At 43.5% G+C, this 16,423-nt stretch overlaps 2 protein-coding genes across 2 annotated transcripts; one reads left to right on the plus strand and one right to left on the minus strand.

The window, feature by feature from the left end:
• Positions 1-7,060: 7,060 nt before the first annotated feature.
• On the plus strand, positions 7,061-13,162 carry LOC138817574 (vomeronasal type-2 receptor 116-like). Its single transcript, XM_070008033.1, has 4 exons — positions 7,061-7,429; positions 8,361-8,588; positions 9,632-9,755; positions 12,234-13,162. The coding sequence occupies exons 1-4, from the start codon at positions 7,061-7,063 to the stop codon at positions 13,160-13,162; spliced, it is 1,650 nt and encodes a 549-aa protein (XP_069864134.1).
• Positions 11,550-11,951, minus strand: LOC138817751 (cytochrome c-like). Its single transcript, XM_070008383.1, has one exon. It carries the CDS (start codon positions 11,868-11,870, stop codon positions 11,550-11,552), a length of 321 nt encoding a protein of 106 aa, XP_069864484.1. The 5' UTR covers positions 11,871-11,951.
• Positions 13,163-16,423: the final 3,261 nt, after the last annotated feature.

Genomic DNA, 16,423 nt, shown 5'->3' on the forward strand with positions numbered 1-16,423 from the left:
GTGCACACGTGGATGGCGATGTGATGATTGCTATGTTGCTGCCCCTTTATCATTTGCAGGTGGACAGCAGTCATGAGACCAGTCGTTCTTCTGAAGATTTCTAGTAAGTTGCCTCTCAATGTTGTTTACACCTTCATTTTGCCTGTCAGGGTGGGGCTCTTCCCTCCCTCCTCTCCTCTTCCCTCCATGCCTGTTCTGCTAGCCGTAGCTCTCCATTGGTTCCTCTCCCCACCTGGAGCTTTTCTCCTCCATCACAGGAGACGAGAGCTTCCGGGTTTGGCTTTTCTGTAGCTTCCTTCCCAGGGCTTCTGCATGGCTGTCACTCTCCCCAAGTCACACACTGTGACTTCAAACTCAGCCAGGAGCCCTGGCATGCAGTCTGACCTAAGAGGCCATGCAAAATTGTCTTTTCCATAGGTCAACAGGCTGATGGCATTTATTTTAGTAATGAGGACTGCTAACAGCCCTTGAGAGAAGGGCTATACTTACGCTCACCTGTCAGAGAAATTACCTCATTTTAGAGATGTGGATACTCAGGTTGTGATTTTATATTACTGGAGCTCCATGAATTAGGGAGCTACACAGTGGGCCAGAACAACGGGTGCCCTGTGTAAGAATGTAACTCCCCTGTTCAATTCTGGGTCATTGGGACACTCACATCCTCAGGATTTCTGTATTTTTCTGGGCTCTCTGCAGCAGAGGATGGAATTAATTAAGCTTAGGCAAAACTCAGGAAATGTAATGTTCCTTCTATTAGAATGTAATATGCCTTTGCAAGCATCCATGGCTGCCATTCCTCTCCCATTGTCAGGAAGAGCTGTTTTGCCACCTGTGTGAATCATTAGCAACTACACACTCTTCCTGCGGGAGGAGACCTCTGTCCCTTTCTGTGACTTATTCATGGATGCTCATCTACCTGTCTTCCATGTGGACCAACCATGTCCATGTCTCCCTGCTTGATGATTCTCCTGAATTTTCCCTCCGCACCTACAATGTTTCCAATATGCTCATGAAAATACCTTCATTGCTGCGGGCACTACAGAGTCTGGCTTCCTAACTACCATCAGACATCCAGACTCCTCATTGGGGGATGGTGTCATGCCTGGTCTCAGTCTCCTCCTAGATGATAAGTTCTCTCTGCCATTTGTAGCAGATGGTCAGTTATATTCTTCTGGTAACCAAGTACCTGTCTACTTTTGGACCCGTGCGGTGAGTTGACTATGGGTTCAAAGCAAGACTGGGGTCACCCTCAGGAGAGCACGGCCAAAATGAACTACTTCCAGTTCAAGGATCAGCATAGGATGCAGTGGAGGCAAAATTACTGTGCAGGAACTGTGCAGAAACTCCTAGAATATTTGCTCTAAATTGATTTCACAGTGTTGTTGTCCAAGTCACTCAGTGTGATCACACCTCCTCTCAGGTAACTATAGGATGGGGCTGCTCTAATATCAGATGTCATCAGCTACGACAAATTCCAACTCAGGTTTGCTTACAACGGACATGGAATAGACAACCTGAGAGACACAGAACTAGAAATTAATTTATGGCAGTCAGGTCAGCTCAGGTCAGGCAGCCAGTGTTGTCAGGTAAAAGGATAGATTTGCCTCAGATGTCACCGAAAGCTTAGTTCTGGATTGAATTCCTCTTTATAAAAGGAAGGTAAGGTGACTGAATAATTTTTACCTCTGTCACTGTCAATCACCGACGGAGATAATGGAGTAGACCATCTTCGAAGCGCCAAATACCTTGATGATTTTGAGAATATTTCTAATTTTCCATAGACCTCCAGCTTTGTGGTGTGTCCATATTCAGTAGAGAGGAAAGGCAAGGTTCTTTGGGATAACCAAGAGGTAGCAGGTGAACATGTTAATACTGTATCTAAACTAGCCTTCCATTCATCTGGTTATAGTTTGGGATTTGAAGAGCATCCGTGGCTTGGCTTTTTGCATGTATGTGTGGGGTTATTTTCTTTTGCCCTCCTCAAAATTCCCATGTCTTATGTGCAGCTTTATCTACAAGAACTACCAGGTGATTCTGGCCTTGGCTTTTGCTGTTGAGCAGATCAACAAGAACCCCCATCTTTTGTCTAATGTGACTCTGGGATTTAGTGTCTATTCTATTGACACCAGAGACCAGCGGATACTGTCCTCTGCATGTGCCTGGCTCTATGGGAAGCTGGCCACACCCAACTACAACTGTGTTAGCGAGAGCAAGTTGGAAGTAGCCCTGACAGGAGACACGGGCGCAACGTCTGCCACCGTGGGGCCACTGCTGCAACTCTACGGCCTTCCTCAGGTGAGGGAAGGGCGGGTGGGAAGCCGGGAGCTGATGTCCGCTCTGATGCTAAACTCAGATGTGTGGTGAGGCTGGGAGGAAGATAGGCTCTTCAAGAACACCTCAAAATGTTGATCTTTCCAATCCAGGAGCATGGGAGTTTTTGCCATTTTCTAAGTTCTGTTTTGATATCCTTTTTCAAGTTTTTAAAGTTTTCATCATAAAGGCCCTACACTCGTTTGGTTAAGTTAATTCCTAGGTATTTTATTTTTTTGTGGGGCTATTACAAATGGAGTTGCTTTCCTAATTTCAGCCACACTGTTCTCATTGTTGGCATACAGAAAAGTCATTGATTTTGGGGGGTTAATTTTCTGCCCTGCTACTTTGCCAAAGTTTTGAATCAGCTTGAGTAATTTGGGAGTGGAGGCTATGGGATTCTTTAAATACAAGATCATGGCATCTTCAAAGAGGGAGAGTTTTATTTCTTCTTTCCCTATTTGGATCCTTTTATGTTTGCATCTTGTTTTATTGCTGTAGCTAGGCATTCTAATACTAGATTGAAGAGAAGTGGAGAGAGTGGACATCCTTGTCTTGTTCCTGATTTAAGAGGAAATGGCTTTAGTTTTTCACCATTAAGTATAATGCTGGCTGTAGGTTGGTCATATACAGCCTTTATTGTATTGAGGAATGTTCCATGGATTCCTAATTTTTCCAAAACCTTCATCCTAAAGGGGTGTTGGATCTTGTCAAATGCTTTTTCTGCATCTACTGAGGTAACCATGTGATTCTTATCCTTGCTTCTGTTGATGTGATGAATTACATTAATTGATTTGGGTATATTGAACCAGCTTTGCATCCCTGAAATGAATCCTGTTTGATCGTGGTGTATGATTTTTTGGATGAATCGTTGAAGTCGATTGGCCAAAATTTTGTTGAGACGTTTTGCATCAATGTTCATCAAAGAAATGGGTCTATAGTTCTCTTTCTTTGATGAGTCCCTGCCTGGTTTTGGGTGAGGGTTATGATGGCTTCATAGAATGTGTTCAGTAGTGAACTTTCTCTTTCAATTTCATTGAAGAGTTGGAAGAGTATTGGTGTGAGCTCTGCTTTGAAGGCCTTGTAGAATTCTGCTGTAAAATCATCTGGTCCTGGACTTTTCTTAGATGGGAGGTCTCTTATTGCTGTTTCTATTTCAATGCTTGATATGGGCCTGTTAAGATGGTTTAACTCATCTTGGTTTATTTTTGGCATGTCAATATTTACTAGGAAAAGGTCCATTTCTGCCAAGTTCTCAAACTTATTAGCATAAAGTTTTGAGAAGTATTCCCTTATAATGTTCTGAATCTTGGTTGTTTCTGTGGTGATGTTTCCATTCTCATCTCTGAGTTTATTTATTTGGGTGTGTTCTCTTCTTTTTCTGATAAGATTTGTTAAGGGTCTGTCAATTTTGTTAATTTTTTCGAAGAACCAACTCTTTGTTTTGTTGATTCTTTCTATAGTGTTTTGGATTCTAATTCATTTAATTCTGATTTAATTTTAATTATTTCTTTCCATCTACTGGATTGGGGTTTATCTGGCTGCTCTTTTTCAGATGTCTCATTAACTTGTTGGTTTCAGATCTCTCCAATTTGTTGATGTAAGAACTCAGAGCTATAAACTTGCCCCTGAGTACTGCCTTTGCTGTATTCCAGAGGAACTGGTGATTTGTGTGCTCATTTTTGTTGAATATCATGAACATTTGAATTTCCTTTCTAATCTCTTCCATGACCCACTCCTGATTCAGCAGTGTGCTACAAGCACAACTATGTTTATTGCAGCATTATGTACTATAGCTAAGATATGGAGCCAACCCAGAAGCCCCTCAGCAGATGAATGGATCAAGAAAATGTGGTATATATACACAATGGAATTCTATGCTTCCATCAGAAAGAATAGCATTGCCCCATTTGTTAGGAAATGGAAAGGCTTGGAAAAAAATTATATTAAGTGAAGTAAGCCAAGCCCAAAGAAATATAGGTCCCATGGTTTCCCTTATTTGCAATATCTAGTATATGTCTGAGTCAAGCAGAAAAGTTCAGATAAGGTGATGTTAGGGAAATGAACCCTAAGATATGTATTCAAATGTTTTTTTTCTTTTATACGATTGTTTCTAACACATTTATAAGATTATTTCTTTGTTGCTTTGTATGTCCCTCCCCCACAGTATAACCCCTCCTTTCACTGTATTTGATGTTGGTATAATTTGTGGAGGGGAAAGGGAAAAACAAGTTATTTAAATAAGGATACAGGTGGACCCGTTGCAACAATGAGAAGTACAAGTTGTTATGTCAAAAATGAACTTTACAACTTTGGTGGGCGGGGGGCAGGGAGTACTGGGGGACGGGGGGAGGATGGGAAGGGATGGGAAGGGGAAACAAAGGAGGAGGCTACAATGCTTGATAAGAAATGTACTCATTATCTTGCTCATGTAATTGTAACCCCTCTGTACAGTATTTTCACAATAAAAAATAAATTTAAAAAATTTTTTAAAAGAATACCTCAAAATGTATGACCTCAAAGGGAAAGGCCTCTACAATGGCTGGTTTGGTCACATTCTCTTTATTAGTGAAGGCTGGAGGAAATGGTGGACTTCCCGCACCTCTGAGCCAAGTAACACACTCCTATAAAGTGATAGAAAAGCAGATGGCCATAAAAGACACCAGGTCAATTGCAGATAAATGGGCAGACTTAGAAAAACTCACTGAAGTGGCCAGATGCCAGTGGCTTACACTGGGAAACCTGTCTGCTTAGGAGGCTGAGACTTGAAGATCATGGTTCAAAGCCAGCCCAAGCAGGAAAGTCTGTGAGACTCTGATCTTCAAAGAACCACTACAAGCCAGAAATGGAGATAAGGCCTACTTGTAGAGCACCAGCTTGAAAGGAAAGACCCTCATAGACAGAGCCTAGAGCCCAAGTTCATTCCCCAGACCAGCACAGAAAGAAATTATGTCAAGTGAAGTAAGTCAGGCTAAGAGAGAGAAAGAGTGCTTGTTTTCACTCATAGGCAGACATAGGAGGTGCAGCATATATGTACATATATATATGTGGGTGTGTGATCATAAAGATAGATACACAAACATGTTAAGCAAAGTAAGATCTTGTGAGGAGAGGGTCTAGTAGCTGAACTCTTTTGAAGAACTAACAGTTTAACAACATGAGCACCAGGAAGGTGGAGTATGTGTGGTTGGGGGGAATGAGGTGGAGGATGGTGGGTAGCAGAATGCAGAGACCCTGGGTGGACACGGTCAGTCAGGATATTCCACACTCCTGTGTGATGAGGACATGAGGCATTCTGAGGGGACTGAGTGGGGTTAAGAGAGGGAAGAAGGATGGAATGGAGGACATGTGTCAGGATGTATTGTTCTCACAATCTCACAGGTTAGTAACGACCATTTCTACAAGTTTGTAAGGATACTGAAAACCCAAAAAATAAATACATAAATGAATAATAAAAGTCATAAATAAAAAATGAGAATTGCAACGGTGGCATTATGATGATAATGATAGTGATGATGATGAAGATGGTGATCATGCCTGGGTTGTACAGAGGGTACAATTCTATACCTCAGATTATGACCACAAGACATCTTGAACAATGCCATCCCTTCTATACTTCTGCCTGATCTTTTCTCTCCCATGCCATCGCTCCAGTTATAGGGTTCATTTTTATCTAATGGACAATCAATATAACAACTGCATCTGGTCACACTTCTGCCGATTGCCCTTCTCCCACAAGCAGGTTGTGATTGCCTGCATTTGACTGTGTCAGCAGACCGTTAGGTGCTCAGAGGAGTTAGGCCTGTGGATTACCCCTTAAACCTGCCACCCTCCAGTCTCTCTATCTGTGTGTTTTGCATGAGAGGTCATGAACATCTAATGGTGTTTGGGCGTGGACGTGTTGGGGGAGAGGAGGAGTGCCGTTCTAGAGCCTTTCCTTCAGGGCCAGGAGACTGTCCCTGAGCTTTGGTGCTCGGGGCTGGACCTCTAACACCTTCAGCCACAGTACGATTTCTAGCTCCTAAACTACTAGTTATTTGGAGACAAGAGTCTCATGGTTTTTCCTCCCCAGGCTGGCTATAAAGCATGATCCTCAGGTCTCAGCCTCCTGAGTGGCTTAGATGACAGACATGAGTGACCTGTATCCAATTTCTGCACTTGGGTTTTACATGTAGCTTCTACTGATGAGAGCAAAAACAACCCTTCATTGTACCCACGTCCAGGTCTTACCTAACATAAGTCAGGCTGAGCCTGTAGTTAATGACACCCCCTTCCTCATGATGCTCCTGCTTTTCTTTCCCTTCAGCTTACCTTTGGATCTTTTGATCTGATCCTCAGTGACCATGGCCGGTTTCCTTCGGTCTATCAGATGGCCCCCAAGGACACATTCCTGGCCCTGGGCATGGTTTCCCTGATGCTTCACTTCCGCTGGACCTGGGTAGGGCTGGTCATCTCAGCAGATGAGAATGGATTGTGGATGCTCGCAGCGCTGAGAGAAGAGATGGACAGAAATGGAATCTGTAGCGGTTTTGAAATGGTGTTGGCAGTCAACTCAATAAGATCGATGTCCAAGTCTTTACTACTCCTGTATGAAATTACAAAATCATCGACAAATGTAATTGTTGTCTATGGTAACAGTGGTTTCCTGGAAACTGTAGTGAATGCAGAAACTTTGGACAACTCTTTCCTGGCAGGAAAAGTTTGGCTCATGAACTCACTCAGCCTGGCGATCCTCAGAGGGAGATATCACATGGCTGCACACTTCCACTCCCGCCTCCTTTTTATACATCACTATGGAGACGTTCCTGCATTCACAACTTTTATCCAGACAATTTACCCTTCCAAGTATCCAGAAGACTATCTCCTCGCTAGGCTGTGGGTCATGGCTTTTAATTGCTCCTTGTCCAAGTCTGACTGTGTGACTTGGCAGAACTGTCCACACAATGCCTCCTTTGAATGGCTGCCTGCACACTTTTTGGACGTGACCATGTCAGAAAAGAGTCACCATGTCTACAACGCCGTGCATGCTGTGGCCCAGGCTCTCCAAGCGTTGTTCCTTCATCACACAGAAGGTCAGCCCAAGGGACGGGAGGAAAAATTGATAATTTCCCCTTCACAGGTAATAAAGATTCCATTGGCGAGCACACGCCATCAACTGAGAAATCCTAAAGTTGAACTGTTTAGCCAAACACTCGTGGTTCATACCTGTATCTGAGCTACTCAGGGGCTGATTTAAGAGGATTCAGTTTCCAAATCAGCCTGAGCAGAACAGCAGTAATACTCTTATCTCCAAATGACCACACAAACAGGCAGTGGAGCTGTGGTCAAGTATTAGTGTGCTAGATTTCAGAGAGAAAAGCTCAGGGACAGCGCCCAGGCCACTAGTTGAACTTCAGCACAGGCACTCAGAATAAGGGTATGTGTTTAGCATAGTTTTATAAAGGTAAAAGAGAAAGCTCTTGTATTATAACTGGTGAGGAGACAGAGCTACACCTAGGTAGTTATTTTTGAAAAGAAAACTGCATTGGCAACATGACATTTACTTTCTGCTTTATTTGATGCTTTGATTTTTAAAAGCAAACCACCATCCTCACAGATCATCACTTGATATTATGTATACAGGTGTTGAGTTTGACCCATTAAATCTTACGCCCAGAATGACTTCAGGCTGATATGTCCAAGAGCTGTTGCTCACAATCATTCAAAATGTACACAATTGTTATGTTAGTGCTTTGATTTAACGTATTTTGTAAACTGTCCCTCTGGATACATCTATATAACAATCATATCTGGCTACTTTTGGCTAGTTGTTTGATCTTTGGGTATTCAAATGGCTACCACTGGGTATTTTCTCTTGATGTTGAAGCTTTGGATTCTGTGGTGAGGGACAGGGACTTGGAAACATTATGCCAGCAACCAACCTTCAGTTGAGACCAGTGGCAGGGTTGAGTTGTGTGGTAGGGGGGGACGCGCGGAGCGGCTTTGCCAGTTCGGGGTTTCCTGCCTTCATTCGGGGTCACCCTCACCAGCGATGCTGCATCTCCTTTTAGCTGCACCCCTTTCTGAAGCACCTCCACTTTGAGACCCCATCTGGGGATCGAGTGACTTTGGATGAGGAAAGGAGGTTGGAGGCTGAGTATGACATTGTGAACATTCAGGATTTCCCCAGCGGTTTGGAAAATAAAGTGAAAGTGGGAACGTTTGCTCCCTCTGAGCCACGTGGTCAACAGCTGTCCATAGCCGATGCGATGGTGGCCTGGCACACAGGCCTGGCAGAGGTGAGTCACAGACACAGGCCACATTCTCACCCTGGAATTTCTGTTCCCTCATCTTCACTGATTCCCCACAATAGACATGGTGACATATTTTTCATTTAAGGATATTTTCTTGAGAAATAATTGGTGGATTGCCACCGAGCCCATTTCCTTAACCTGGTTTCTAAACCATCCTTGGCTATGAATCTAAAAGTGCAGGAGACAGATGCGGTGCTTGCTTGTCACTCATGATGACACAGGACCTGAGGGGCTCAATGTATCAGTTATCTATATTGGTGTGCTGAAAATCTTGGGAGGGGCCGTGCGTGGTGGTCTGGCTGCTGCTCTTGTTTCTGGGGTGGTTTCTATTGATGCATATTAAGCCTCTGCACTGCTGCCAGGCACGGCTGGCTCACTCCTCTAATCCCAGCTACTCCAGGGGCTGAGATCTGAGGACTGTAGCTCTGCCAAGGCAGAAAAGTCCATCAGCTTCCATCTCCATTACACACCAAGGCTGAAAGTGGCATTGTGGCAAAAGTTGTAGAGCACTAGCTTTGAGAGAAAAGAAAAACCTCAGGTTCGCCAGTGAGGTTCTCAGTTCAAGCCCGAGGACGATGATCAAAGCAAAACAAAAGTCTCACTGCTGAAAGATTCCCTACATTCCCAGCAGCACCTGGGCCTTAGGAATAAGACTAACCCATTGGAGTCTAAGAGTCAAATAAGGGACTGGGAAGGTGGCTCAGTGGTAGAGTGCTTGCCTCACATGCATGAGGTCCTTTTTTCCATTCCTCAGCACCACATATGCAGAAAAAGCCAGAAGTGGTGCTGTGGCTCAAGTGGTAAAACACTTGCCTTGAGCTGAAGAGCTGAGGGACAGCGCCCCGGCCCAGAGTTCAAGCCTCACGACCAAGAAAGAAAAAAGAGTCAAATAAGAACCAAGCTTTAATAGCAACCAATAAATTGACTGGAAGTAGAACACATGATTCTTCATGACTTCACATATTGCTGGAACTTTGGATGGCTGCTGAACATCTAACGAATTAACAGCACACCTCTGATTTTTCCAGACCCCTCAGTCTGTGTGCACTGAGAGCTGTGGCCCTGGATTCAGGAAATCCCCTCGGGAGGGAAAGGCGTCCTGCTGCTTTGATTGCGCTCCTTGCCCAGAGAACGAGATTTCCAATGGCACAGGTGAGGCCCTGGCTGAGGGAGAACTGTCCACCTCTGCCCACTGCTTCCCAGCCCGTGCAGGATGATGCAGAAACCTGAAACAGTGCTGCAGAAACACAGCCTCCCCTCAACTGAGAGTGTCATTCTTATAATTGATCATCTGGGTTCTTGAAACAGCTCAGCTGAGCCAGGCGCTGTTGGCCACTCCTATCATCCCAGCGAGGATGAAGGCTGAGGCTGAGGATCAGGATTCCATCAGCCCAGGGAAGGAAAGTCTGAGATTTTGCTCTCCAGGTGATCAGCAAGAAAACCAGAAGTCCAGCTGTGGCTCAAGTGGTAGAACATCACCCCGTGTACAAAAGCTTAGAGACAGCACTAAGGCATTGAGTATAAACTCAAGAACTGTGAAAAAAGAAAGAGAAAGCAGAACAGAAGCAAGGAAGGGAGAGAGACAGATGGAGGGAGAAAGAAAAAAGACAAAGAAAGAAAGAGATACAGACAAAAAGGAAGCAATGGTCCTTAAACATGCAATTCACACTTCACGTTCATTAGGAGCTTTATTCTTTGAACAAAAAAAACCCCTCAACATTGTATATTTAAATTTTAACAAGGAACAAAACACAAATTGCAATCAATGAGCAAAGCTTTCACCAGCTCAGCTGCATTTAGCTCATGCTGAGAAGCCAGACCTCACAACGTTACCCTCTCTTACTGTCTCTCATTATTCTCAGAGCAGAGTGTCTGATCCTAGGGCTGTGCTGTTTAACTGGGGATGCGTGTGCTGTGCAGAGTGCTCTGAAGGTTCTGTGTGTGGCTTTATTGTCTGTTGTCTGCTATTTGACAGGTGCATAGGACAGACAAGGTACAAGAGCACAGATCCAGCCTCGGACTTAGGACTTCAAGGCATATTTGCTCCGAGTATTAGGCTGGCAGGATAACAGGGATAAGAGGGTTATTGATCATCTCCATATCCTACAACTGATCTAGTTGCCTCCTACATAAGACATGAGGATTTTTTTCATGTAATGTTTATCTTTAATTACCTTGTCTTATGGCCACATAATTTACAAATTATCTCCTCTACCTGAAACCTTTTCTCTAAGAAGTTGGCAAAAAGCACCACTATCAATCACACATACACAGTAGTTCCACAATTTTGCGTTTCTGAACAGCTGCATTAAGAAAATCCAGAATTATAACTTGGTCTGTCTTAGTAAAGAATTCAAAAATAAAGTCTGTGTTGTATCTTATCAGTCACTTTTAAAACTATAAAATGTGACAAGTGTTAAATATTCTTTATTTGACATTTATACATAAGCCACACTAAAATGCCTTTCAATAAAGCAAAAGGCAGATTTCAGAGAAAGGGCATTCTAATTAAATTGGTGTAGTCAGGACCAAAAATATAGACATTGCTCCTCATCTTCAGCCATTACCTTTAACAGGTTAGTTTTGCTTGATTCTGAGACAGTAAAGGGATTTCCTCAGTATTTAATGACGTTCTCATAATTAGCCCTATAAATCTGAATATAAAACCAATCTTTAACAGATTTGGAGATGGTATTATTCCCTACCTTGCTGAAAAATTGAGCATTAGTAAGTCCAATGATATGACAGAAGGGGGGAGAAAGTGACAGTATTTTTTAAAGATCATATTCACTTAGCCACAAGCCAGTTTTACTTAAATCAGGACTGTCCAAAAATATTCTGCCAGCCATTCATGATCTGAAATCTGATATTAGAGATCAATTGAATTATGGTACACATGAAAAAGCCATGAGACATTTGTTTAGCAGTAAATAACTAAGGCAGTGGCTATTCCTCATTTGTAGCTTTTCTGTGATAAGCCATCAAATCTGCCCGTTCTCCCTTCTTCTCAATGCCAGCGAAGATCATTTTTGTTCCAGGGATGTACTTTTTGGGATTCTCCAAATACTCCATTAGTGTATCCTCTCCCCAGGTGATGCCTTTATTCTTGCTGGCATCTGTGTATGAGAATCCAGCTGCTTGACCCGTCTTCCCACCAAACAGACCATGGAGATTAAGCCCAGTCTTGTGCTTGCCTCCCTTTTCAACAGTGTGGCACTGAGCACACTTCTGAACAAAAATCTTCTTGCCTTTCTCAACATCACCCATTTTCAATTCGCTCTTTCCTCGTTATCACAGCAAGGATAACAGCTCCGCAGGCAGACATCCCGCGCTCCAGCCCAAGGACACGCCGGCCCAGACATGTGTATTTTGGTCCTTAGGAAGACTACAGGTTTGACTAAATATCACACACAAGATCATAGAGAGGTGTAATCTATGAGGACCTGATCCATGACAAACCTGACATCTTAAATATGGGCAGTATCAGTGGAGAATTGTGATTAAATGCATTCTTCTATTTGGTTCGGAAAGGCAGTAAACAATACAATTGGGGTAATCTTTAGTGGAGGAAGTGTTGGTAACACACATAAATGCTGAGCAGAGACTAACAGTGATTCTCACTCCTCCCAGACCTGGCGCAGTGTGTGAGGTGTGCAGAGCATCAGTACGCCAGCCCCGACAGCATCCGCTGCCTGCTCAAAGCCGAGAGCTTCCTGGCTTATGAAGAGCCCTTGGGCGCGGCTCTGGCCTGCAGCGCTCTCTGCGGCTCTGCACTCACAGCTGCTGTGCTGGGGGTGTTTGTCAAGCACCAAGACACCCCCATTGTCAGGGCCAATAACCGGGCCCTCAGCTACCTCCTGCTCGTCTCCCTCACCTGCTGCTTCCTCTGCTCCTTGCTCTTCCTGGGCCGTCCCCACACCGCCTCCTGCCTCCTGCAGCACAGCACATTCGCAGTGGTCTTCACCGTGGCTGTGTCCACGGTCCTGGCCAAGACCCTCACTGTGGTTCTGGCCTTCGCGCTCACGGCTCCAGGCAGAAGCTCCCGGCAGTGGCTGGTGTCCCGGGCTCCCAACCTCCTCATCCCCATCTGCACCCTGGTCCAGGTGACCCTGTGTGGCCTCTGGCTGGGGACGTCTCCTCCCTTCGTGGACACAGACGCACACTCTGAACACGGCCACGTCATCATCCTGTGCAACAAGGGCTCCCTCCCCGCCTTCTACTGCGTGCTGGGATACCTGGGCGGCCTGGCCCTGGCCAGCTTCACCGTGGCTTTCCTGGCCCGGAACTTGCCTGACACCTTCAACGAGGCCAAGTTCCTCAGCTTCAGCATGCTGCTGTTCTGCAGCGTGTGGCTCAGCTTCCTGCCTGTCCACCACAGTGCCAAGGGGAAGGCCGTGGTGGCCCTGGAGGTCTCCTCCATCCTGGCCTCCAGTGCGGGCCTCCTGGGCTGCATCTTTGCCCCTAAGTGCTACATCATCTTGTTGAGGCCACACAGAAATTCTCTGCAAGGACTCAGGGACAGATCCCACTCTGGGAGAGAGAAACTCTCATCAGGTTAACGTCTGTGATCGCTCCTACACATACGAAATTTGGGGCCAAATCCATCCTATTTTTACAGCCATGTTGCCCTTTCAAATTGGGAAAGATTTTTGAAGTGAAAATGATTCCTACTTGTTTTCCTCGGTTTGTGAATGGGGCTAAGTGTTGTAAGCAGGCCCTTTGCCACTTTGATTTTCTGTGACATTTTCTCTGGTTTCATTTATTTAATCTCCACAGAGTTACATCATTTCTACCCTCAAGGACTTTGAATGCTGTCTTATCATTTCCTTTACTTGCTCCGTTTACTTTTCGCCCTTTATATTTTCCCATTTCCAGGGCAGACATCAATGGGCTCTTTCTTCTAATATAGTTCTGTAATCCTGTGCCCCTTGAAACAGTTCTGTGCTCTGATTACATCAATTACTCTATAGCTTTTCACCTCCTTGCTTTTTCCTTTTCACACTATACCGTATGGATTTTTGGTCAGATATCATCTGTCATCTGTCATTCAGAATTATAGCGTCATCTTGGTTTATGCTAAACAAAAGCATTGTTTCATTTTGTGCAGAAATGTTTTGAATGTGTGAATATTTTAGAAGAGCTAGCACGTGGATGGTAGAGTTCACATCCATGGTCTCACAAATATTACCATCTTCTAATGTTTAATCCTCATTAATATATTTCTTATAAAATCGAGAGCAAAGTCACACAATTTCATGTATTTTATGAATATTTTTTGGTTTTGTTAATAACTAGAAAGTATTCATCCATGTACCATCAATGTATTCATGTGTTACAAGGAAAATATTAACTCTGGGATCAAAATAAACCATTTCTTCTTTTCTCTAGTGGTGTCATCAGACTCTCTTGAAATTGCAGCCCTTTCTGCTCTCCTCTATTGTTTGTTTTTATTTATTGTCTGTAAATTCTTTTGCAAATACGATGCTTGATTACATACATGAACACGATCTTTTTTATATTCTCTTATTTTTAATTTTAATTTTGTGTGCTAATCCCGCAGCTTGAACTGAGGACCTGGGCTTTCTTGATAAAGGTTGGTGCTCTACCACTTGAGCCGCATCCCAACTTTTGGCTTTTTCATAGTGTATGGGAGATAAGAATCTCCCAGACTTTCTTATCCAGCTGGCTACAAACCATGATCCTCAGCTCTGTTTCTTGAGTAGCTAGCGCTGCAGGCATTAGCCACAGGTGTCCAGCTTTGCTCCTTATTTTCAATGAGAAACATGAATTACTGACTATGAAAAAAAATGTGGTTTGTTGCTTTTGCCTTTTCCCCTCCAAAGGTCAAATTTCTTCCTGAATTTATCCATATTGCTCATTCCATTGACTTTGAATCAATTGGGACTTCACACATCTGTGCTTTCTACCTCTCTTTCAGGCGATGAGCCATCACTTCAAAGTATATGTCCCAATCTTCTCCCAACCACATATCTTATGGTGACTGAGATTGGTGAACATTTGCTTGTCACGTCATTCCCTTTCCTCTCCTCCTTCCCTTTCCCTAGCTCCCCAATAACTTTGTACCCCTCTCACTTGTATATATCCCTAAAACATATCCCATCCCATGTTCACCTTACATCATCCCCTCAATACTTGTATCTGGTAGTCAAATTTTAATAGAACAAATCTATAGCTCAACTGAACTTCGCATTTCTATGAATGGTCTCCTCAAGCCCTGAACCCAGATAAGTAAATCCCAACAAAGAGATAGAATGAGAAACCAAGAAAATAGGGAATAGTCTATTTCAAAGATCACAGATTCTCAAAGGATGACACCATCAGGGTATTTAAATGGGCAGAACATAGCTCAAGTATACTAGAAATAGGCAAATCCAAGGAAACACAATGCTCACAGAAAACAGCCAGATGAAAGAGTAGGCAAACAGGTACATGGAAGACACTGCACAAACTGTACCAAAAAAAAACATTGCTGATAAGTTTCATTAACAAAAAGTTTGAAAACATATACAAGCCAATTGGTGAGCATGAGGAGACTAGCCAAAGAATAATAGAAGCATTCACAGAGAACATAAATAAGAAGCTAAATTAAGTCCAAAAGATGGCAACAGAGACCAATGAAAAAGGAGCAATTCAGGCAAAGAGGATGAAGGAAACTACAAAGAAGATCAGTGCTGTAAAGAAGTCCTTAGAAATCCTAAAACAAGACTTCAAAGGGAATTAGAAGCCCTCAGATATAACCAAACATAAAAGAGAGAATTAACAATAAAGTAGAAAGTCTCTTTGTATAATAGATGAGGTAGAAGGTGGTCTCAGGACTAGAAGGTAGAGTTGACATTATAGAGGGAGAGCATATATTTATAAAGAAACAATCCAAAAGAAGGAACAAGTGCAAGAAACAAGAAATGAGTGTGCAGAAACCTCAGCACTCAATTCAGAGACTGAATTTGTGGCTGATAGAAATTGTGGAAAGAGAAGAGAAATAAAGCAAGGGGATAGGAAACATATTTCATAGAATTCAACCCAGAGAATTTCCTAAAAGAAAGTCCCATGCCAATACAGGGAGCCTGTAGAACAGACCAGATCAGAAAAGAACATCCTACACTCAGGTTCCACAGAGACCAAGAAAAGGATCCTTTATTATGTCGGGGAGAAAACTGACTTATAAAGGAAAATCAACCATAAAAACAACAGGGTTCTCAGCTGAGAACAGGAAATGAAGAAGAGCCTGACATCATGTATTCCAAACCCTAAAATCCAAAAATTACCAATCCAGAATACTGCACCCAGCAAGGTCCTCTTTCATAAATGAAGGGCAAATCTAAACATTCTATAACATAGGAAAACTGAAACAATTTCTCTCCACCACTGAAACAGGTCCTTCATAGAGAATATGGGCAAGAATAGCATATGAGCAGAGAAATGCTCCTTACCACAGACCTAGATAAATATAGGAAGACTGGAGGAGCCACAGCCCCTAAGGATGTAGACAAGAGTGGGGTGCTGGTGGCACATACCTGTCATCCTATCTACTCAGGAGGCTGAGATCTGAGGATCGGGGTGCAAAGCCAGCCCAGGCAGGAAAGTCTATGAGACTTATCTCTAATAAACCACCAGAAACCCAGAAGTGGTGCTGTGGTGAAAGTAGTAGAGCACTAGCCTTGAGCTTAAGAACTGAGAGACAGCGCCTAGGACCAGAGTTCAAGCCCCATGACCAACAAAAAAAAAATGTAGACAACATGACAGACCTAACCAGACGCTTCTCAATGGTAACCCTCAATATCAATGGACTTAACTCTCCA

The sequence above is a fragment of the Dipodomys merriami genome, unplaced genomic scaffold (genome assembly GCF_024711535.1).
Source record: "Dipodomys merriami isolate MVZ:Mamm:240054 unplaced genomic scaffold, mDipMer1.0.p SCAF_70, whole genome shotgun sequence".
Taxonomy (NCBI): domain Eukaryota; kingdom Metazoa; phylum Chordata; class Mammalia; order Rodentia; family Heteromyidae; genus Dipodomys; species Dipodomys merriami.